This window comes from Oenanthe melanoleuca, chromosome 1A, assembly GCF_029582105.1.
Source record: "Oenanthe melanoleuca isolate GR-GAL-2019-014 chromosome 1A, OMel1.0, whole genome shotgun sequence".
NCBI classification, from domain to species: Eukaryota; Metazoa; Chordata; class Aves; order Passeriformes; family Muscicapidae; genus Oenanthe; species Oenanthe melanoleuca.
The window spans coordinates 42,685,586-42,710,736 of NC_079334.1; the positions used below are offsets into that span (position 1 = coordinate 42,685,586).

At 39.3% G+C, this 25,151-nt stretch overlaps 1 protein-coding gene across 4 annotated transcripts in view; it reads left to right on the forward strand.

The window, feature by feature from the left end:
- Positions 1 to 14,376: 14,376 nt before the first annotated feature.
- Positions 14,377 to 25,151, forward strand: part of GXYLT1 (glucoside xylosyltransferase 1) — a 53,412-nt gene continuing 42,637 nt past the window's right edge. For 3 of the 4 annotated variants that reach the window (XM_056509566.1, XM_056509557.1, XM_056509546.1), the window contains exons 1-2: positions 14,377 to 14,619; positions 22,255 to 22,347. In XM_056509566.1, the coding sequence (XP_056365541.1) occupies positions 14,420 to 14,619; positions 22,255 to 22,347 (293 nt within the window). In that variant the 5' untranslated portion in view covers positions 14,377 to 14,419. The remainder of the gene's footprint in view (positions 14,620 to 22,254; positions 22,348 to 25,151) is intronic. The other variant, XM_056509574.1, reaches the window with a different exon arrangement.

The window sequence follows — 25,151 nt, forward strand, 5'->3', positions numbered from 1 at the left end:
AGTGGGGGAAAATTAAGTATAAATAGTTCATTGATAAAGTGTACCATAATTCAGTTTCTTAGCTTCCTAATTTTGCCATTAATTATAGGTGGTATAGGCAAAAGAACAAATACACAGTTGACTGATCTCTTTTTTTCATGAATTTAAAGCTACGTATTGGAGATAAACAAAAATTCTTCTAATCAGTAGCAGGCTGAATTATAGCATATAAAATCTTGATTCCAACAAAGGAGGTAGTAATAAATAAATTACATTTTAAAATGTAGGATTTTTGATATTGAGTCAATAATTAAGAATATGACTGAAGTTTTAACCTATTATGTGTTTACTTGATATTTGATGTTTTGGGGCATAGATTGTAAAATCTCAAAAAAGGTTGGATTTTATAATTTGTGCACTTTACATTTTTCTAATATTATGAATAGCACATTTTCAAGTAGCCATGTGAGACAGTACTCTCTAGAATTTGTTCTATTGGTTTGCTGTAGTTTTTAGGTAGGTCTTCTAAACTTCACATCTTGCATCTTAAATTCTTTATTTTTTTCCTCTCCTGTGTCAAAAGCCTGACAGTTTTCTATGTTTTGCTGATTGATTTTACTTTGTTAACAGGACTGATTTGGTATGGATGTATTGTGTACTTCTTATCCAGGGTTCTTTAACTGTATCTGTTTGGGGTTTTTTTCCTGTGACATGCCTTTGTGTGGCTCTTTTCCTTATTAGGGAGTCTGGGTATACTTCATTCAAACTCAGAAACCGTAGGGAAATAGAAAGGCATTTACATTTAATTTCTCCAAAGGCAACAGCAAGTGCTATACTTGTAGTAAATTTAGCCTGTGCTTACTCAGGAATAAGATAGATAAGATAATAAGTTAATTCTGGTTTTGGCCAGTGGACCAGTCAGTCAAATATGGCATTTTGAAAATGCATGCTTCTATCTCACTGTTAAGATTTGGTTGTGCTGGAAAAACAGTTTGAGCTTTCACAGTTTGAGCTGAAATTATGCCCCAGCTTATGTCAGAGCAGTCTCGGTTTAAAAGGTTATAACTTCAAACTACCAAAAACTGTATGGTAAAATCAGTCAAGCTGTAGAAATTCAGATGGCTTTCTTTTGTGCTGTCAAAGGCTTAAAAAGAGGAGAAACTGTTAAAAAAGACTTAGAAGACTTGTCTAAGACTACAATCAGATATTGAGCTTAGCTCAGCATCTAAAGAACCCATGTTTTAACAAGAATTAACAGGATTTTACCTCTAATTAAACTTGGAGAAGTACTTCATAAGTTAATTACAAATCAGTGGTCTGTAAGAATTTTGTAACTTCCTGTCTAGAATGGAGTAAATGGTACAACATGGCACAGCAATGGAAAACTGCATGCTTCCTGGAAAATACTGTTATCCAACAGCAGGTGATGTTTACATGACTTTCCTAAGACCGTATGCCAAAAGATATTGATATGTTTGTGAAAAAGGCCCACGACTCCAGGTGTGTCCCCCCTACCTAAAGTGTACCATAAGATTCAAACAGTAAAAGAAAATGCAGTGAAAAAAACAAATTGGTTTCAGATTCTAGAGTCTTAGTAAAGCAGGAGCTGATTACAGCATCTATTTAACAGTGTTGGTAAAAATTAATAAACCATCACTGAATCATTCTGATGTATTCAATCCTAATCTTGCCCCTTTTATTATGGGAGACAGATAGAAGTCGTCAGAATGAACTTGATCTGTCTGCTCATGGCAGATTTTAAGAGCAGACAGTTCAATGAGCACAGGAAGTTTTAGGTGTACTTTTAAGAAGATGAAGGGCAAAAGCATATTCCATAGCTCTTAATGATTATCATTAAGAATAATTACAAGAGATTGGTGTCCCATTTGGGTTTTTTGTAAAAGACAAAATTGTAACCTTATCTAATTACTCCTTATCCCATATGTTTAAAAAGAAAATTACCACTAGAAAAAATATTGTTCAGTAACAAGATTCTAAAATATACTTCCAAAATGGTAATTGTTTTGTAGAAAGTATGGCATATCTTGACAGATGGAGGACTGTTTGAGCAGGACCATGTTTTCAGGATCTAGGCCACCTGGAAAAGTGTAGTCTTTGATTACACTGTTTTCTGTCATGATTTAACCCCAGCTGGCAAATACCACACAGCCCTTTGTGCATTCTTCCCCTGTGCAGTGGGGAGAGAATTCAAAGAGCAAGAGTCAGAAAAGTCATGGGTTGGGATAAAGACAATTTAACAGGTAAAGCAAAAGCTGCACATGCAAGAAAAGTCCACTCACCATTTCCCATGGGCAGGCAGGTGTTCAGCCATTCCCAGGAAAGCAGAGCTCCATCACAGGTAACAGTGACAGGAGCAGACAAACACCATCCCTCCAAACATCTCCCTGTTCCTTCTTCCCCCAGCTCTGTATGCTGAGCACACCACATGGTCTGGGATATCCCTGTGGTTACTTGGGGTCAGGTATCCCCTCACAATTCCTTGTGTACCCCCTGCTGCCTCACTAGTGGGACAGTAGGAAAAGCAGAACAGGCTTTGACTCTATGTAACCCCTGCTCAGGAACAGCTGAACTATCTCTATGTTATCACTGTTTCCAGCACTATCTAAATCTAAAACACAGCCCCATGCCAGCTACCATGGAGAAAATTAACTATCTCAGCCAAAACCAGCACATCTGTGGGTAAATACTGATCTTAGTCAAAGAAAATAAACGTGCTTCCTCAAGCTTTTAAGACATGTAGGTGTAGACCAATGGAGCTCTCATTTACAGTGGAGTTATTGAGAAGATAGCTGAGGAAAAGAGACTATTAATGTATTTTTTGATAACCTGCAAACCAAGTGCATGTAATTTTCCTCTTCAGCATGAAGAAGAAAAAAGATACAGAAAAAGGAAATAAATGTAACCCAGGTTAATGAAATGTGTCTCTTTATCCTCTTCCCAAAATCACTAGGTTCTACAAACTTCAGATTCTTTTTGGTTCAAAGATAGTCCCAGGTATTTGTCACTAAAGAAGGATGGAGTTGTTCAATCACTTTGCATCTGTTAAGACAAGTGAGGGGTCAGGCCAATTCTACTTTCTGAATACCCACTTTGGGAACACAGAGATCTAATTTGCCATTTATATGCATCTAATATATAACTGTCATCCATGAATAATCTATTTCAAGCTGACTCTTCTTTGCACAGAATAAATAAAAATGCTTCAATGTCAAGCCAGTTCCTGATGGCACAGATCTCTGAGCAGGAAAATCTGGCATCTGACTGATCTCTGTAACAGCCTTCAGCTATGAATTAATCTAGGCAAGGGAAATATTTTCAGGTTACATGTATTACCATTACTCCCACCTCTGAAGGAAACACATTCTGATTCCTGATTCCTTCTATTCCCTTTTCTTTTATTTCTCTTAAGTACATCTGTAGTATAAGTGGATGCTGTGAGTTTGAAGTAATTTATTATGCCTGCTTTTTTAAGAGGGCAATTTGATTGCTGTTCCCACTTCTTCAACTATATTTTGGTTTCTTTAAGATCAACATGGTCATTCAGAATAATGGTATGTGGGAGCTTAGAGGTCAATATCAATTTTATCACTGTTGTCTTTGTCTCTATATAATTGACTACCTGAACAGATTCTTTCTGAGCATAGTTACACTGATCCTGTACCATTCAAGCATTCAGTCTGAGCTACCTGGCATTCTGGAATGCCAATTATCTGCAAGTTTCTGTAAATGGTATTCTATGCTGGGAGGCTTCCAAATGTGGCAAAATAAGCAGAATTCTTTCCAACTGATGGAGGCAAATGTTGCCAAGTAAAATGGTTTTAGTCCCTGCTGGAGAAGGAGATCTGAGGAGCGTGCACAGATACTGACTGCTTTCTCTGCTTTCCTACAGCAATTCCAAGTAGGAAGCATCTATTTCTAAAATGTCAAACACCTTCAAAAACCCTCAGTCCAACAAAAAGAGTAATAATGTGGGAGGAAGGAAGAACAAAGAAAATGTATTTTCAGAATGGTCCCTAGGAGGGCCATATAATGGCTTCTTTGTCTTTTGTCTGTTTAGTGTTCCTTTCTCTGTGTACTGTTTTGGAAGTAGGCAACACACACACTTAGAGGTGTGTCTTGCTTTATAATTCTTGATGGCTGTTGGTTGAGTGACATTTGGCCTAAAGATGTAGGGTTTTGTGAGTTAAATAGTAAATACCATGAATATTTCACTCTTGCATACAAGTTATTTATTGAAAGGGCAGAAGTTTTAATGAAAGAGTTAGGAACAAAATTAATTCCTCTCATACAATTAGCTACTACACAATTTTAAAGGGTCTAATTCCTGGACTGCTAAGAAAAGGATAGCTTTATGTTGCAAGGGTGATAAGCACCTAGACTAGAATGGATGTGGCTTCTGAAGAGTTTTGTGGCCAGTAATTCAGATGGCTGTTTTCAGTGATTATTCCACACCTTAACCTGTTAATCTTGAAGCATTGTTAGAGCATCCTTACAAAGAAATCTAAACTACCAACAGTACTGTCAGATGCTCTTAAAGTTTACTAAGTGCCTTACACAGAGCATCACTGAGGCAATGATTTAATTGCAAGGAAGTTTGATAAAAGATTTACTCCTCTGGTTGAAGTCACAGGTTGTTGATTGTAACGGTGATGTTCCTGGTTATACACATTAGAATCTTACATTTTATTGCTGGTACAAGTACCTAATAAAAAACAGTCCAGAAATTTTTGAGGCTTTCAATTTGTAAAACATCCATTCTTTGGAGGAAACTTTCGCTTCTATCCAATTGTGATGGTCTACTGGAATGTTACAGAAGTGAATAAAACTTGTGAGTATTTTTGGATGCTTTCACATTTCTCAGTTTCTCAGTCAAGGACAGTATTACCTTTCTTGGGAAGGGGTACCTAAGTTGGTTTTGTTCATAGGGATTATGTTTATCCGACTATTTTTTTTAAGGGATTTATTATTAGAAAAAGGGCTTGTTATTTTGAAAATAAAAATCTTACCTGCCAGGTGTCTTCCCCAAAATAAGTAAGTGCCTTTTCTGTTCTGACTCTTAGAAGTATTTACTTTGTCAGTTTGAATCTGAATGTCCTGGATAAACCAACTATTAAGTACCGAGTATTACCAATGGCTTGAAATCCTTTCACTGGAACAACAAGAGACAGATTGTAAGCCACTTGAATTGTTTTGAGACCTGATGTTATCAGAAGTTTTAGAACTGCTACAAGTAGTATACTTCTAAGAACAGTGTAACTTTTCAGGAACTTGATATTGATAGGAAATAAATATTTATTAAAAGAAATATATTAAATAAATATTTATTTACCATTTTGAGTAAGAGAAAATGTTACACCATGGGGGCAACAGTCTTGCTGTTAGCAGTCCTGACTACTTAATGGAAAGTAAAACTGAGGCCCTAGACTCTTAACTATTTAAAAAAGGATAGTATTTGGTGAGAGATTGGGACTGTGAATCTTATGTCCACATTCTAATAAAGTAATTTTTCCTACCTAAGGTTTTACCAATTCTCAAACAGAAAAAAAAGCATGAGCAGATATCAGTAAGAGGCTCTCTGGTTTAATTGGTGCTGCTTCCTATCTCTAGTGGATTTTTTTTAAATTTTTTTTTAAACTTTGCTCAGGACTGGTACAGCTGAAAGTATATTTTCCCTTCATTCTTAAGCCTAGACTTTGAATGGAGTTTCTCTGAGACACTTTTGTAGTGAAATCGTATTCCCTACAAACATTGAAGACAAAAATAAACATCTCTGTGAATGAAAAAACTTGTGTGGTTGTAATTTTTTAATATACACAAATTTAATTTAAAAAATCTGAACGTACTCTAAGAAAAGCATAGCATATTGATCTACTTAAAAGGTCTCTGTGTAGTGGTCAGAAAAAACAATTTGCATCATGAGATGTTACATATTTTCTGTCTGGTAAACTATGTTCATTTCCAGCTTAGCACTCCTTTAAGGATGACTATACATTGCATTTAGACAAGCGTATAGTAACCCATTGGGATACTGCCTCCAACTGACCTCTTCCTGACCTCAGTTCAAAGACTATATTAAACAATTTAAAATTCTGAAAGCTTGGCAGGAAAGCTGAGGGGAAGTGTCTGGAAAGAAAGAAACAGAAGGAATCACAGTACAAAGACTTTTTTTCTAAAATGATAAATGTTACACAGTTAATGAAACTGTTTAAAAATTTACATCCCTATAGTTATTTCACATTGATGACATATTGTTGGTTTCAGAGGAGCATAAATAGGTGTTTTTGATGCCTAGAATAGTGACACACATTGAAATGCCTTTCCTAGGAATAATTTAATACTTCTTGCCTGTGAACAATCTGACAAGAAAGTACTTTTGGTGAAAACGAATGTAAGTGGACTACAATCTTGACTGGCATTGGTGATGCTTAGGGTCTGTTATGATAAAATAGTAAATAAAATTATTAAATTGTTCAGAACCCCTTTCTGAATGTATTATTTGTACTGTCTAGGAGAAACTGCAAGAAATACAAGTGGGTAATTAGGGGATAAACAGCAGATTTTAGGAATTTGATCTCAAAATTCCAAAAAGCCTCTGCTAATTTATTGGCAGAGATGATTCATTACTGCTTTTGGTTATGACAGAAGTTGAGATATTCCTGGGACTACTGCTTCTGAAGCAAGAAACCATGAAAGCATCCATGCTTGCAAATTAAAGTAACAAATGAGGTAAGAAACTTGAGAAGGGGTCTTTGTCTACAGCTTTATCTCATTGTATATAAAAACTACTTTGCTACTGAAGCAATTTATAAAACAGTGGTCTGTGTGGGTTCTCTCAATTTGTCTTCAGTTCTACAGCTCCCATGTTCAGTTCTCTGAATTATTAGTCATTTGTGTTGCTTTGCAGCATGAGGCAAAGATCCTACAAGACATTCTGGAAAGAAGCCGATTCTCTTGTAAAGAGCGTCGGAGTTTCCCATTTGTGTAGCAGGTAACTGAAATGTCAGCCATGAGAATGGGACCTCATCCCCTCTCCAAGGAGGCAGCATGTGAGGCTGATACCTCCTTGGGTGCAGAATGCTTTAAATGCCACTCTGCCATTATTGGGCATAAATTCCCAAGTGCAGGCAGCAAGTGTTGGGAAACTGTTGACGTAATGACCAGATTTGGTACTAGCATAAATACTGACTAAACTGGCATCGCATACCAGAATAGGGCTATTGTCACTAATTAAAGGGGTCTAATTTAGTCTTACTTACTCATCTATTTTGCAAGAACAGAAGGGACTCAAAGGAGGAGAGCCTTGTTAAGCCCTTCTATCACCCTTTCATTCATTTCTTTCCGCTATTGACTGGTTCGGCAAGACTGCTACACAATTATGTGTCTGAAGATCAAAACAAATTTCTTAAATTCCACACAAATGTTTTGGCAGCCATGGGAGATCACAGCATTCCCCTGCAGATATGGGCCTGGTGCCTGGAGATAGTTTAGGACAGTGTCCAATTTTATTTTACCCTTTCTTGTCCCAAAAGAAAAGAAAAGAGTAAAAACTAAATTTATAAAGTTACAGATTAAAGATGGGCAAAGGAAGGCTAAGTTATGCATAAGTACATTGATGAGTTAGCAGAACTTCAAATTATCTTGGGTGTTTCAGGCTCAGAGTTCAGCACTACACTACACAACATCCCGACTACTCGCTGGCTCTGCTGCCACTCGTGCAGCGGAATGGTCTGAGAACAATCCAGTTGAGACCATAGATAATGCAGTGTAAGTCTGCACACTCCAGGGCTGCACAGGACAGTGCAGAGCAGGCTCCCTGCTCACAGTACTTATTTATGTGACCTTCAGGCATGGCCAAGGCTGTCACCAAGTGTGACGGTGCTGGGTACCTTAGGCACTTGTCTGTGATGTGGTTGTTCTATTCAGTGTTAAGCAGTCAGTAAAAAGGGCAATATGAGTGTCTTACTTCTTCTTCCTGATAATTCAAGTACCGAATGCTTTAAACTACCACATTTGGCTGCTTTTGAAGCAGTCGTGGTTTTGAATTTGTATTAATAAAAATTGAGCAACCCTTAGAGAAAAATGTGGAGAGACAAACAGTAGGATTTTATTTCTCTATCTCTAACATTGTCTCTACATCAGTTTACATGTAAAATTCTATTTGAAGGAAGAGTAAAACCAGGGTACAGATTAACAAAACAAAAAGGTAAATAAATTGGCAAAGTCAGTCAATACTACCTGGTTTGACTGACTGACTACTTTCCAAAATGCCTCCTTACTGAATGACCATGTTTTGTCTTTTCTATTTTGAAATAGGAGCTACTGGCTCCAGTGTATCATCTGGCTTGCACCACTGAATGGGTTTTAGGGAGCTGACATCTCTCCTATAAGTGTTACCACTTATAAGGACAGCTGGCAGATGTCATCTAATTTTTTTTTTTCATTTTAGCTGTTTGCTAGATGTAGTTTTGCTTTCTAAGACATGCAGCCTTTTTTGATTTGAAATAACAAAATGGATTAAATTTTTACATCAAATATAAAAAAAAGCCCCTAAAATAAAAGCAGTGTTTTTTGTTTATGATCTGAGTATTTCCTGGGCTAATTAATTCATTTTAAGGATCTTCAAAAAAGTGAATAGGATAACATACTTAGTACAAGTAGAATAAATTCACTATGTGGAATCTGCACTGTTACTGTGAAATGGAAAAGGTAAAAAAATACCTACTTTCAGATTATTTGATACATTTAATCTTAAAAATTGAACTTTCAGGGCATAATGCAGTTACTGTTGTGCATATTTACTGCTAGTAAATATTTTTTTCTATTAGAGATAAAAAAATATATTGTAGAAATTGAAAAACCCTGATCTGGGTATCAGGACTCAAAATACCTGATGCTGTAGCAGACAACAGCAGAACACAATAAGGACTTTTAAACTTAAGTATTATTATGTGTAAATAAACAAGTGAAAGCCTGCCCTGCTTGCCTTATTTCTATATTTTTTTGTATACGGTACGGATTTGTGTAAAAATGCTTTAAACACAAATCATAGAATCACAGAATCGTTTGGGTTGGAAGGGACCTTAAAGGTAATCTAGTTCCAACTGTCCTGCCATGGGCAGGGACACCTTTCATTAGACCAGGTTGCTCAAAGCCACATCCAAGCTGGCTTTGAAAACTTCCAGGGATGGGACCTCCACAGCTTCTCTGTGCAAGCTGTTCTGGTGTTGTACATCTTCATAGTGAGTTTTTTTTCTTATATCTAACCTAAACCTACCTTCTTTCAGATTAAGGCCATTCCACCTTGTCTTACCAATTACATGCTCTTGTAAGAAGTCCCTCTCCAGCTCTCTTGTTGGCCACTTTAGGTACGGGAAGGCTGCAGTTAAGTCTCCCCAGAGCCTTCTCTTCTCCAGGCTGAAGAAGCCCAGATCTCTCTCAGCCTGTCTTCACAGGAGAGATCCTCCAGCCCTCCGGTCATCTTCATGGCCCTCCTCTGGACTCTCTCAGCAGGTCCATGTCCTTCTTGTGTTGGGGACCCCAGAGCTGGATGCAGTACTACAAGTGGGTCTCATGAGAGTGGAGTAGAGAGGCAGAATCCCCTCCCTTGCCCTGCTGGCCACACTCTTTCATGCAGTTCAGGACATGTTTGACTTTCTGGGCTGCCAGCACACATTGCTGGGTCATGTTGAGCTTCTCATCACCCACTGGTTTAGAGACAAGGATGTTGTGTGGGACAGTTTCAAATGTTTTGCACAAGTGCAGGTATATGACATCTCTGCACTTCCCTCATCCATCAACATTCTAAGCCCACTGCAGGAACTCACCAAATTTGTCAGGCATGATTTGCCCTTAATAAAGCCATGTTGGCTGTCACCCATCTCTTTATTATACCCTTGCCAGGTACAGTCTTTGGAAAATTTTAGATGATGCAAAGCAACAAATGGCAAACATTGAGAATCCCTTCTGGATTGATGTGTGGGAGCTCCAAATGTAGTAATCTTTACAGAAAAAAAGCACTTGACACACAAGTATTGAAAAAAGATTAAAAAGAAAATTTTCTTTGTGCTCCTAGAAAGTATTCATTCTTTTAGTAAAAAGTATTCATTCATTTAGTAAACTACTAAATACTGTGCAAGTCTACATATATAGATGATTATTAATTTAGAGCATGAAATTTGAACTTTCTTAAGAGGAATTAGTATTTTGACTAATGTTTAATAACTTAAAATTGTTCACAGAGGAGCTATTAAATAAATTTTGAAGAATAATATTGGTGAAGAAATTTATTCAAGTTAGAAGAAACTAGGAAATTTGCCAAATATCATACCACTTCCTAAACAGTTTACAAGGCAGCTTACTTAATTTTGTGCACTATTGTCCTAGATACTTTCCCTGTTTCTGTTGTCCTTGGGTGTTATTGTGATTATCAACACTAACTGCGAAATATTTTAAGCTCCTGCTTGAAGTAGGAGCTTAAACACACTCCTGCTTAAACACAGTACAACGTTAAACAAGGAGAGCTTAATAGGAAGGGGATGGGGGAAGGTAATATTTTGATTATCAATAAAAGTTGATTTTGAAAATTTTTGTTTTCATACATTAGGAAATTTGAAGGGGTAGATGCAATAAGAGTGGAAGGCAGTTGTACCAGACTAAGTATTTTTCTTAAAAGGTAATAGACAGGGGGAAAAAGTGATACAAAAGTGAAAGAAAAGGGTCATTGCCCAAGAAGTCTGATGATACCATATGTACAACACATGGCAGCAAAGCAGTTTCTTCCTGCTTGCCCAATCCTGCAATCTATCACAGCCAAGTGCTGACACTGCAGCTTGTATGAAAGGGCATGTGAACATCAAAGAAAGTGTCTTTGCCTTTGAAAAACCCTTAAATGGTCTTCATACAGGGCAGTATTGACACAAATCTATCAGCACAAAATCTTATTGCTGTAACAACTTAATTAATGGTTTAATTTTGTGAAAGAACAAAAACGGGGAATGAAACAAATGCATCTGATTAGGACTTTTCTTCCCTTTTTTTGTTTTTTAATTTAAGTTTATCTGATTTATCGCGATCTAATGAGTTGTTAGAATGTTGGTTTCCTTTTCTGGCTCACAATGACTACTCTTATGACCCTTATGAACACACTTGAAGAAGTATCAGATGCTGATTTTTTCAAAAAAATTGGTTGTATTAACAACTTATTTAACACCTGTAGTTTAGTAAGATGGCTTTTTTTCTGGACTTGAGCTATTTTCTGGACGTAGTAAATAGAATTGACTACTAAAGATACAAAAGTTACCGTGGCTAAGTAACTAAATTCTAGTCAAGAAAAGGATTTAAAGACTTAGAATCATTAATAAAAGGATAGAATCTTGCATCTGATTGTAAATTTTCAAGTTTTAAATTAATTGAAGACTAGCAGACCTTGCAGCATAAAATGTTACATATTGTTCATAAACTATTCATGGTAATAAAGATACATAATTATTAATTTTAAAATAATTTATAAACTGCATTGGGTAATTATATACCATCTGATAATGTTTTTTCTCAGTGATACAATTTAGCTATGGCATTTCAGTTACTTTTGCTTATCTCCCTTATTCACAAGGCCAAGTTCATAATAAGAAGCATTTTATCTTTTATCAGACCAACGCATAGATTAAATGGACAGATTTTGCAGTGTGAAAAAAAGCCTTGTGTGTGTATGTAAGTTTAGCTGTTTTTTTCTCCCCAATAGCAAAAGAGAGCTTAACAAAGACACTTTCTCTCTGACCTTGCCTTAGTTATATTTTTAGAGCACTGCAGATACATTCTCATTCATTAATTATTCACATATTATTGAACAGCACTGACTGAAGAGAAGTCCTTAAATTCATATTTGGGTAATGACATTGTTGAAAATAAAAAATTTCTCCCTATGTCACCTCCCTTTAGCACTCCTTATTTTTCTTTTCTCCTCTAAGAATATAATTTCTCCTTCTGAAGCATGAGACCTTTATTACTACCCATCTGCCACATTCATTCTTGATGCCACTATAACGTCCTTCAGACCTTTTTCCCTGGCTCGAACACTCTTCCACATAAAAGACAGGTGTCACACCTCAGCAGGGAATAAGTGGTCTCTGCTTTTAAGCTTGCTGTCAGTAAATACTCCATTTTATCTGTCTGCTCTGAGTCTCATGTCTCTCTATTACTCATGCCCTGCCATATGGGCTTGACAGTGTGTGTAAGGGGCTGTGAAGTGGGACAGTGCAAGAACTCATGGCACAGGTCAGCAGGTAGATATGCAGTGAGAGCAATGAACCCGATTTTGAGCACAAACACAAAATCAGGGAAGCTGAATGGCAGGCTGTGGGAGAAAGCACTGAGGAACACAGAACAGAAGGGGCAGAAAGCCCAGCTAAGTGGTGCTTTCAGAGCTAGTTCTTCCTTCAGTGCAAGCCAGTAATCTCTTTCCAGAGTTCTTTTTACATATCCTTTGCCATTTCATTCTATGACTCTCCCATCCCCACCCTGCCATCTTTGGCCCTGATTTCTCTTCATCCTCCCTAGTTCCTTACTTCTCTTGGATTCTACTTTTTTTTTTTCTCAGCCTCAATTTCCCTGCTTGTATCTCTTAATAATCATCTCAGTATCTCCACTGCAAACAGAATTGAGTATCCCATATTTTCTGAGGGCCACCTTTTCTCCTAATTTTTTTATTTTGAGGAATAGGTTATGAACAATTTTGCCATTACTTCTCTTCCAACTACCACAGTTGCCAGCTGGCATCTTGCTTTCCCCTTCTTTCAAGCACAGCCAAGAACAGCAGTAGGCTATGGCTCAGGTTTTGTGGACATTCACATGTAACATACATCCTTAGACCACAAAAAGTATAACTGAACTATATTTTATGGTTTACTGGAAATGATGTTGGCATTTTTCTTAAAATGCAGGATCCTGAATGGAGATATTATCAATTATTTTAAAGAAGGATGTTTATAGTCTATAGAAAAAAGTGAGCCAAATGCACTTGTAAGGACAAAAAGATACGCAGTCAGAAGTCAGCAGTCAGAAGCTGAGGGAGCAGTACTGAATAATGACTTTAAAATACTTACCTTGGCAATAGTATAGGTTAGTGAAGCTGTTGGGCCTTTGCTCAGTGGTCTGGACTAGAGAGAGAGTGTACTACTGTGTTGGATTCAGCTGAAACCCAACCAATATTCTCCCTATCTAACAAGACGTACAGCTATTATTTCTTCTGCCACTTCCCAGCCCTACATTTTGTTGTCCAGAAGCATGACTTGGTGAGTCAATTCCTATCTTTGCTAGTGACTGCAAACAAATCCTTCAGGCTCAGTTCTCCAAGCTTCTCTGGTCCAGCATCTCCCTGGCCCAGGAGCACCCACCTGCTCCTCGGGCCAGGGTGCCACACAGTCATCTGTGTTCTAAGGCCAGAACAGGGAAGGATGCCGAAGTGATTTGCATGCTCCAGCTGTGTCTGTACAAGGAGAAATTACATCTGTGTAGCTTCAGCTGCCTAAGGAATGAAAAAATGGGTAAAGGTTGAAAGGGAGCACAGTGGGTCATCAGGTCCAGCCTTCCTGCTCAAGCAGGGTCCTCCTAGAACACATTGCACAGGACTGTGTCCATAGGTTCTGGAATATCTCCAGTGAGGGAGACTCCACAACCTCTGTGTTCCAGTGCTTGGTCACCTGCACAGTAAAGTTCTTCCTCATATTCAGGTGGAACTTCCTGTGTGCCAGTTTCTCCTGTTGCCTCTTGTCCTATTGCTTGGCACCAACAAGAAGAGTTTGTCTCCATCCTCTCGGCACCCTCTCTTTATATATTTATATGTGTAGAATATCCTTGTGCAGAAGCAGCTGTGAAGCTTTCACACAGGAAAAGTTAGTGCAACAGAAACATTGAGAGTGGAGAAAGTGTCATTTTGAGGGAGCTTTAGACCCACTTTTGCCCTTAATAAAGCCACATACCCTCTAACAGTTTTACATTCTTAAAATTGAGGTTCTCAAAACTGCACACGGGATTCACGGTGAGTCCGCACCAGTGCGGAACAGACCGGGACTGTCACCGTCTCTACTTTGGCTATTTCGTCGCTTGACTTCTCCCAGGGCCCGATGCTCGGGAGGCCTGAATGGGGATGAGACCAGGCCGAGCACAGGGCGGCGGTGGAAAGAGGGAGGGAGGGATGCAGCGGGAAAAGGGAGGCGCGGCTTTTTCCACTTCTGGGGCAAATAAGCAGCGGGCGGCACTGCGGCCCCGCCCTGCGGCCCGCCCGGCCGGGCCCGGTCCCGCCCCTCGCACGCCGGGCCGCGCTGGGATCGCGCCGCCGCCGGGCTGCCGCTGAGCCGCGGGCCCGCCCGGCCGCGCCGTGCCGTGCCGTGCCGTGCCGTGCCGTGCCGTGCCGGGCGGCAGGATGCGGCGGCTCGCGCGGGTGGCGCTGCTGTGCCTGGGCTGCGCCGTCTGCTCGCTGCTCTACGGCCTCAGCCAGCTCGCCCTGTCCCTGGAGCAGGAGCCCGGCGGCGGCGGCCGCCAGAGGCAGGCCCGAGACCCCGCCACGCCCGGCGCCCGGCGGCAGGCGGGGAGCGCGGGCCGGGGCCAAGCGGGGACCGGCAGGTACGCGGGGCCGGGGCCGGCGGGGAGGCGGTTCCCGCCGCATTCCCGCGGGGAGGGCCGGGAGGCGCGGGAGCCCCCGGGTCCGTCGGGGCCGCGGGCGGAGCGGGCGCGGTGCCGGCCGGGCGGCGGCGCCGGGGCCTGGAAGGCGCTTTGGGGGCCGCGGGCGGCGCGGGCTCCGTGCGCTCCCTCCCGGCCCCCCGCGGGCCGGGCACCGGGAACGGCGGCTGGGAAAGCCTTAAACAAACAAGGAAAAGTTTCAGTGGCCCGTGCGCGGCCCCGCGGCGCTGAGCCCGTCCCTGGTCGCCCCTTGGGGGAACAGGCCGAGTGAAGCGACGGGGGTTGCGTTTCCTTCTTCCGAAAGGAGAAAATTTCACGGTGCTCCTTCAAGTCTGAAACTTAGTAACTTTCTGGTTATCAACTTCAGCGAAGCGAAACTTTTTTATGGGATTCCTTAATACAGCCAGTGTTCTCACAGAAACCAGTGAGTTCAGTTCTGTAATTAAAGGGGCGCATATCCCAGCATCTCACACAGATGTCAGCAGAAATTTTAATGTGGCCAAGTGGTGAGTGAGGTTGTGGAATGGAAATTACTAGTTTTCCTTTCGATTATAGTTTCATAATCCTGTTCGCCTGTGGCTACCGAAGCCAGGAAAAGAGGAGTGATGAGAAATCTCTCACTGAAAATGGAGAAAAATCAGGACCAGACCCTTCTGGGCTAGTCTAGCTCTACCTCTGCCCAGATTCTACAGCAGTTTAAAGCAAAGTGAGTTTATTGGTTTGGCTTCCCAGTGCTATACAAGCTCTGGCGCCCCCCAGTCCCTGTTTGCTTGTGCTCCTCTGAGTGAGTTCATCTGGTGTGGTCACCTGCCTGAAAACTACCTAGGTTTTGGCCAACTCAGCTCTCTGTATTGCCTCAACATGTAATTATTAAAGTGTCGATGCTATTGTAAAGGACTTACAAAGGATGGCAGGATGACAAGCTCTGACTTAATAATCTTAAAATACCGTGAAAAGCATTCTGAGTTACCAGGGGTGGAGTCAGCTGAAATGTGAAACCCAGCTTTCAACTGGTGTAACTAGTTGAAAGAATTTTTTCCCTTGTGTTTTTGCTTTAGTTCAAGTTAATACAGATTATTACATGAACTTCTCGTTCGTGATTAAAAGCCCTTGTGTTTGAAATCTACTAGTTCTAAATAAAAATACAATGAAAAAAACCACATGTGTATGATATTTACTTGACTAAATAAAACATGCGGTTTAAATGAAGCAAACTTTTGTTGGCTAGAAGATGATAATGTAAATAAATTATTTGTATTATTAAATACTGAAATGACTTTAAGCTGCATTATACTGCTAGTAAGCAAAAGAAGAACCAAGTTTATTTTAAAAGCTATACTGTTTTAGCATTTGTACTAAAAGTGTAGTTTTAAAATATGAGTGGAGAAGAGCCTCAGCAAGGTGCAAGAAGCTTCTTGCTGCAGTGATATCAGATGAGATATAAATCTGCTCCGTGTTGTCAAACAGAAAAATTTTCCTAACTGAGAAAGTTCTTTCCTGAAGATCTCAAGTGTCACAAATAATTCCACTGCATACAGTTTTGTGGGGGCATATCTCCTTCCAAAACTAGTGTCTTTTGTCACCTGTGTGGGAATTCTTTGCCTATAAACTGCTGTCAAGCTGAAGGCTCAGGATAAACATCCCCTGTTATTGAAACATGCTGTTTGTGCAAAAAGTGCCTGTGCAGAACTTATTTGTGAGTCAGACTCTTGAAAAAAGTCCCTAAAAGGCTTTTATTTAAGGAAAAGCTCTGTCCAGTGGCTGTTAAGAAATGTCCCACTGAATGTTCCTTTAGATGCATTTGTAAATTATTCTTGAGTATTAAACTGCATTGCATTCACTTTTGTAAGTGACACACACATCTTACTGTACATATTGGTGTTTTTCAGATTTTATACATCAGCTGCTTCTTCACTATGTGCATTCACACAGTGCTGTGGCCACCTGTTTTATGCCACTTCTGTCTTGTGATCATATAATATCCAGAAGGGTGCATAACCTTTCAGAGTAAATTGCATTTAGATCACCTTCTAATCCCTAAGTTTAACATTTTGTATGCATTAATAGTAACTTTCATAAGTGGGTAGCTTTACCTGTGTTCACTGATAGCTTTAAAATACAGTTCAGCAAGGCAAATGTAACTATCATCTGAAGGCATTCATAGACTCAGCAGTGTTTTTCTGTTTTCTTTAGCCAGTCAGTGTTTCATTTGCCTCAATAGTCAAGCTTGGTGTACGCCACAAGGGCAGAAAGAACTTGATCATGCTCTGAGAATAGGGGAGGGAGATGGCTTTTCTGTTAGTTTTTGGAAATATGCAAACATGAAAACTTCAAGCCTTGAATAAGGTTTTGGAATGCTACACCTGAGAGAATTTAGCAGTGGTGATGACATGTTTAGGAAGAAAATAATTTAAAAGGAAGTACCATACTGAAACTAGAATTACAGGCTGAGGCAGGATCCTCCAAGAAACATCATAATTCACAGGAATTTATTGGGTAATCAGTAAGGAGTTGTTTGTTTCAAATGCTGCTCTGACCTGAGAAACAAGAGGACTGGAGACTAAAGGCCTGTATCTTGAGACTTGATATAAACAGCTGAAGTCAGCTGAAGCTGACTTTGAGAATTTAATAGCTAAATGTCTTTGTAAATGCCTTGGATGCAGGACTGGAAGGGATACTTGGTTTGCAGATGATACAAAACTGGGAGGAGCTGTTGACTCCCTCGTATTTGTCAATATTGCCACTTCAGTTAGGCAGATAATAATTTGTCAATATTGCCACGACAGTTAGGGAGTTTTGGACCTTGTATTCAGATCCAAAAAAAGTGCTATTCTAATAGCAATTTTGAGCTTTACCGAAGGAATCAATCTGTTGTCAGTTCTGTGAGTTTAGTGGGGTCAGTAAATTTGACACTACTGAAACGGAACGTGTTTCCTTTACACTGTAGTCCAGCATTTTTGTATTGCCAGCCATACCATTCTGATGTGTGCAACACTGCTGTTTGATTATACCAGTCTCTTGCTCTCTAACTGTTCTGGGAGAGGGAGAGTTAAGTGGATTATAGTGCATGGAAAAGGGGAGAAGGTATATCCACAAGCTTAGCAGAGGAGGGTGGTTTTGACAGGTAGCTGGTTCTTGCCTTGGCCTGTACACACCTGTTTTCATCAGTACCAAAGCTTAACCAGCAGTTTCATCAGTTTGCTTCTCAGCTATTCTTACTTTAAGAAATTGGTCCAGAACCTGTCAAAGAACTTCAAAACATGAGGTAAACTTAAAAGGATGAAACATTGAATAATTTGAAGTTGAAACTTCATTTAAAACTGCTGAATTTGACAAGCATTTGACCAGCAAATATTATTTTGCATAGGAATGTTGTGAAGCAATGAAATGTTATCAAGATTTTTCCATTTAAAAAGTTTTGGTATCAGATGTCTAGCATTTCATTGACTATCTCCTATCTAAAAAAGCCATTGCCTCTATGACAAAATATGTCATAACAAATTTCTGATATTGCTGCAAATGTTCAGACAGAGCTCTTGAGGAGAATTAGAAATTCTTAGTGCATCTGGGAGTCGAATTAAGAATCTTATCATCCCAGTTTTTTACTCTTGTGTGATTTTGAGTAGAAAGGAAATTCATCCTTCCTGTTTTGCTGCACTTTTGGGCTATGCTGCAGGAGAGACATGAGTGTTTACTGGTTGGTTCATGCAGTTGATAAAACTTAGGTTGTTAATTAGAGGAATTATGACAGGAACAGTCACCAGGGCTGCACCCCTCACCATTTGGACATTCTGCTAAGTTTGCTGTGGAGTTGCAGTACAAAAGATGCCACGTGGATTGAAAAGTATTTCTGGCAACCATGATCTCCATTTAAAAAAAGATGTTTCCACTGACTGTTGAGGGATTTCTTACAGTTAAAACCTGACTTGCTTGAGCACAGGGCCCCAGTCTTCATGACTGCAACTTATACACTGCTGTGTATTTTGCACATGAATTTGAAATTGTCCTTTCATTCTGAAAAGTCTTCAGAAATAGACATTTTCTATGTATACAATACTAAAATTTCTACTACCCCAGGATGTTGAAGCTAGATTAACTGATAAAGGTGATTAAGGAATGGCTGATTGCTTAAGGGAGAGATGATTTGAGTTACCAAACAGATCACTGAGAATGCTTGTCTATGACACCAGTGATTTTTGAAACTTCATATTTTTTCTTTTTTATATTTTTGGCAGTGGAAGGTGTTAGGAATTGTCCAGCCCAGTAGTGTGATGAGACAAGGCTGCTGCATTTCCATGTTCCTGGGTCCAGGCAGTAGCAAAAGACAGCTTTTATTCCAGTGGGATCATAGACTCTTAGTGCGTACACACATGACTGGCCACAGAGATCAGCACACAGGAAACAGTGCTGGCACAACCACAGACAATCGTCCTGATCCTGTTCCTTTCTCATCAGTGTATATAAGGTGGATTCCTCCAGTAACTGGCCTTAGACACTTGGTCTGTCCAGGAATGGGCTCCTGATCTGCTGGCCTCCAGTGTTGCTGACCTGAGTGTGTGAATGCTTGAGGCTTGCAGCCCCAGTCCGTTTTCTGGTGCTCACACCCTCTTGGATGTGCAGACACATGTGTTGTACAGGTGCATGTGCTGGATCTTTCCAGTTACTGACTTTAGCCTTGTGGCAGCTGGCCACAGGATTGCCTCATGAAAGGGAGTCTTTTGGCTAGCTGTAGCCTTAAACATTAGCCACTCCTTAAACCCCAGGTGGCCAGCTCAGACTCTCTGGTGCTTCCAGTTGCCATCCCTCAGACCCTAATCTCTTGTGGCTGTGTAAGAGGTTCTTTCAGTAGCTCAGGCTCTCTGTTCTCTCCAGTCTGGCCCAGTCCTGTGGCCTGTCTGACTCCTGGCTGCCGAGCCTCTTGCTCTGCTTGCAGGCTGGACTGGTTGCTGGTGGCTCTGTGCACCAGTGTGCACACACCCACACGCTGTGCACTGCATCTGCACCCCAGGCTCATGGGTCCCCAGGATCTGTGGCCATCTTCTCATTTGCAGGCACTTTCACCTCTGGATGGCAGATGGAATGGGGCTCTCCTGTTACCAGAGGAAAACAGAGGTCTTCACATGTGACTGGACCCTCTTATATTCTCTCTGTTTTTTGCATTCTCCTTCCTCCCCAGTCCACCTTTGATCCCACAATGAGTCCTACACCCTTTCAGGCAGTAACCCCATTAGGCAGCTGGTAAACTGGCTGGAGAGTCTCTCCTGTTACCTAGGCTGGTGGATGGATCATGTGCCTGGCTCATGTGAATCTGCCTGCCTTTGTGAATCAGAGCTGTGTTAGGGAACTCTGTGTGCATTGGTTAGTTTGTTTCACCTGACATTATTTTCCACTTTCTATTTGTGAAGACTGGTCTTTAATCACCTAGCAATAATAGATGTGAGCAAAATACCCCTCTGTATTACTGAAGGTAACTATTCCTGTCTATTCCTGTCTGACTAGTAACCTCTCTGAGGTAACAGTGATTGTACCTGTTTGTGAACAGGTACAGTGAATCTCCTTAGCTGCATAAAGCAATTGTTTGTAGTCCAGGCTTTCCTCAAATTTTATTTCAGCTAAAAAATACCTTGATGAGTGGCATTTTATTGTTGTCCAGTTATTCCAGTCTCTTAATCCTTTATGTAAAAAAAACAACTTTGGGGAATATGGTAACGTGTGGTCAATTGAGAGAAATTTCTGTTGATGGGAGAATGTCTTAAGCTAACATTAGGTAATTGCATACCTATGTATCCTGTTTTAAATAAGCAGTTTATGAATCAAACCTAAGGCTGATAATCTTGTGCAAAATGGAATGTTGGAAATGCCTAATGTGTCAGAGAAATGACTTAGCCACTACTTAAGATTTGCCTCTTGCCTTGGTAGTTTGGGTAGGGTAATACTCAAGACAGCTAAGAAAATTCTTGTTGACAACTGGAAGAGGAATCCCCTGTAATAATAGCATAATAATCTTCTAAACCAGAAAACTCTTTTGGAGACATTGTCTATTAATTTATCCTAAAAGTAATGAGAAACAGTTACTTCAAAAAGCTAATAGTAGAGATCATAAAAATTGTTATTCAGATAAGTGCAAGACCTTATATGTCTTGAAGTTTTATAAAAACTGCAAAAGCCGCAAAGAGTAATGTAAGAAACAATCTGGCAGAGAGAAGTGATTGTTTTATACTTTAGTAAAGAGTAGTGCAGATATCTCTGAAATAGAGTTTCAGTGTATATTTTCATTTTTTGTACCTGGGTATTTATTTCTGGAGAGCATTCTTAAGTCATGAAATAAAATCACTTGAAAACTCTTGCAAACACATTTGTCTACAGAATACAAGGATTTCCTGTGATCTACCAAAGAACTGCACCATCCCCCACAGCACTTAAATGAGGCTTTGTGAAACCTTGTGTTTATCAGGTCGTTTTTCTCAAGCGTTACAAAAAGCAGAAATTACACAGCTTGACATTCTTTGATGCTATGTTAAGCTATTATTGTCTGATGTTTGCCAAACATTGGCCTTTACAGGTTTCAGATTACATTACCAGGATGATACTGATTAATTTCAAACTTGCAAAGCCAACTTTCAGTAGAGTTCTGAACTATATCCTTAAATACTTTTCATCAGCAGCTTTTGTGTTAGTTTTCTTCTTGACCATGTCTTTCATTCACAGATACTAACTTTCAAAGGAGAATAAACACTACTGGCTTTGTATCACCAGGGCAGGGAGCAGAGAAGGTCACTCAAGAGAGGATCTCTTGCTTTACAATTTTCTGCTTACTCATTTCAGATTGTAATTCATGATGTTGATTTTCTCACCAGAACCTTTGAAATATACACTTTTGTTTCTATTATGAAATATTTCCTATATTGCTGTTGCATAAAATGTAATGGTGAAGTAGTAAACCTTGCTCTTTTTTTAGCTGTTAGTGTAGCACACGTCAGTAAATTATTAGTCTTCCTATTGGTGTGAAGAAAGAAAACTTGTGAAATGCTGTGATTATTTCTGTATTGCATTAACCATTTGTGATGAAACAATGGAATTCCTTGGTGCTGCTAAGTCCTATTTTTTATTAAAATCAGATTTGCAGATTTGCACTGACTAGAGTAAGGGATAAATGGAGATTTTGTTAAATGGATAATGTAACCTCTAAAATGGAAAGTTACAGTTGCTCCTCCACTTTTAGTAGACAAAGGTGTTGAAAAGGTGACATTCTTTCTAGCAGTGTTGCCATTCACCCCTTAGCTATGGGCTTAGTTTAAACCTTGAACACAGAAGGATCCTTGAAAATCTCAGCCCCTCTGTTTTTCACATTCTGAAAATATATGAAAAGGAAAGGCTAAAGGATGGGACCATTCTACTTCTAAAAAAATCCTGATTGGCATCTAATACCTTCTCCTTTGTATTCGAGTTGCATTACATAACCAGTTTTCTGACAACTAATTACCTGTTCAAGTTATGCTTGAGCTAGGAGACTATCCATTTAAGTTTGCCATAAAATCAGTAACATTTATATAGGTTATTTTTGTCTTATTCTGTTAGGTGTCAGAATTTGTCTGTATCTTTCTGGAATTCCTATTGGATGCTGCCCTCTGATGTTTGTGGAATGAACTGCTTTTGGGAAGCTGCTTTTAGGTAGGATGTTATTAAATAGTACTTTATTGTTTGATTGCAGACAGATGTAGCTGATGTTTTTTGGCTCTTTAGCAAGGTGACAAAACAAAGTATCTTGATTACTTCACGTGGATTTTTTCTTGTTACATTATGCTCTGGAATTGTAGACTCAAGTGTTACTACCAAGAATAGATTCTTTCAATTATATTGCTTTGTTAAATAGAAACTTGCTAACATCTGTTAAAAGCCCGTCTGAATATAGTCTGAATAGTTAATGATAAATTATTTTCTTAAAATAAAATTTGCTGCACTCTAATACCCATGATATAATTTGCAATAAAAGGATATGCTTAGTAATTACATATTGATTTTTTAAATTCAAGTTACATGTCTTATAGAATTTAAGAATTTACTCCATCCAGAAGCACTGAAGAGATAGTTTTGAATGTTCTTTAACATTTGGTATGTTAAAGAATGGACTGTCTCCTTAATGCTGCATCTTTAACAATAAGTTTAAATGTTTTGATGTGGTGACTCAGATGCTTTGGGTTGTCACATTACATAGCTAGCTTGAAAAGAAGTAAGCTACTTAGCAGGTTGTTCTCTAACCTGCATAGTTCTCTTCAGTCTATAACTAAAGTTATAAGTCAATTTTTCTTACATTTGAAATTTTGCTGATCATCCTTTGATATGGTTATCTTTTCCTGTTAGTATAAGGGAAAAAACGTTTAGCTTCACAAGATTTAGTATTTTTTTGAAAATTATGATTATGGGAAAGGCTTTAGTTTGCTTACTCTTCTCTGTTTGTGTGGTGTCAGTGCTTTTGAAGCTCATCAGTTGTCAATAAATTCCTTAAAGACGTTACTTAGATTGATTTTGATTCTGTTAGTGAACTTCATCTGCGATTTGGGGCTGCTGAGTTTTCCTCATTGCCATTGGTAGCAATCCATACTGTGTCAATCCATAGGGATTCACCTGACTTTATTAGGCAGATTTAGTTATTTGAATAGACTTAAACAACTTTTTTTTCCTTCTAGGTTAGCTGTTGGGAGTTCAGCTTTATGAAGTTTAGTGCAGTGGGATAAACTAAATGCTGTTGTGATTGAGGGTGTAGAGGCTTAGCTAATGCTAGGTGGAGAGACAGGATGTGATTGTAAGCTTCATTTAATCCTTGATCATCTGGGCCAGTCTAACACTTGTAGTGCTGAGAGAGGAGAGAGAGGGTCTTGCTGTCTTCTGGCCCCCCTAAGCATGAAGAAGTCCATGAATACAAAATAATGCACAAAAATAGCAGAAAATTTCCTTTCTGGATATTCTGTCAGGCTTGAGGCAAGTGGAACCTTGGAATCAGAAATGTAGAACCCATGCAGTATATATGCATGTACCTTAAGCTATAACTTGTATTAATTTATTAAGAATTCCATGTGTGGCTGTGAAGACAATTCTGTTGAAGTATGCATTGATTATGACTTTACTGGGTGAGTCCACTTTCATGATGAAACATGGTTCATGGTGAACGCCTAATGTTTGCAGAATTTTGTGTTTATATATTTTGAAATTGAAAGAAAAAAAGCTGCTTGAATGAGTAAAGAGTGTGTAGTGTTCAGATTAAACATTTCACATTAAGCTGGATTTTTTGTCAATATATTATTATTAAATTAATCCCCATGTGTTGTGCTGACTTCAGTGATTGTTGAATTCCTCAGTGAGATGCTCTAATGTAGAGTGGGCCACCATGCTTCTCCCAAACTTTACTTACTCTAATTCTGTTTAATAAGTTCAGTTGGAGTTGGAGAGGTGCAGTGAGTTTGTGTAAGAGAAGTGGGGAAGATGGCAGGGAGAAGGAGAAAGTGCTCTCTCTTTGGATAGCAGCAGCAATTGCAGTGGCCCAACATCTAAGCCTATGTCCTAAGCCTCACTTCCCTGTATGGGCTGGAATAACAAAGAAGATAATTGCAGTTTGGTTTCAGCTTTGGGTATGAGTTATAATTGTGTTTAACTCTCAGACGAAGTGTGTGCATTGTACTGAGTGCACTGAGAAGGAGAAGACTGCTTCAAGTAGATACTTATTAGTTCTCAAGTTTGCAGTAGGATTTTTGGAGGAAAAGAAATTAATTTAATTGCATGCATGTTTATTAACCACAGCAAGTGAAGTCTAGCATTCTTGTTTTCTGGGATAGTATCTGAAGGGCCACTTCAAGATTCTTCACGAAGATAGTCCCTTGAAAGCTTTTTCCATAAAGAGGCAACATTGTGATTTTAAATTTGGTATTTTCTGAAATGGGGAGGAATGATCTAGTTAGGCCAAGTAATTTCATCCTGGATTGACTAAACCCTTGTGTTTATCATAGGTGTTGCAGTGAGGTACAGAATAAAGCTGAACTATGAAGAGACTAGGACAGGGAGAGGGATATAAGGAAAACTGAAGTTGTATATCTGACTGAAATCTGAGGATAGCTAACTCCACTGTTATAAACAGGCCAACAAAATAGTAGGAATCCCAATGAATGTACTTTTAATAGAAGTGGCAGAGTCTGGTTATTGAAATGCACTAATACAAATCTTGAATGTATTTGGCCTGATTTAATCCATGAAAGCAGATGGCACTGTTTAACCAAATTTTAAATGAGCTTGTGAATGGAAATTCTGATGTTCTTGCTGTTTCAATAAACTAAACAAATGCGTGTATTTAGAAGAGCAGATCATACAGCTGGAATATTTTTGCTAATAGTACAGTCATAAAATTTATCTCAGAATGCCTCCTTTCCATTTTCCACTGAAGTTTTTAAAACATTGTGAGCTTTTGGATTTTTAAGAATTTTTGT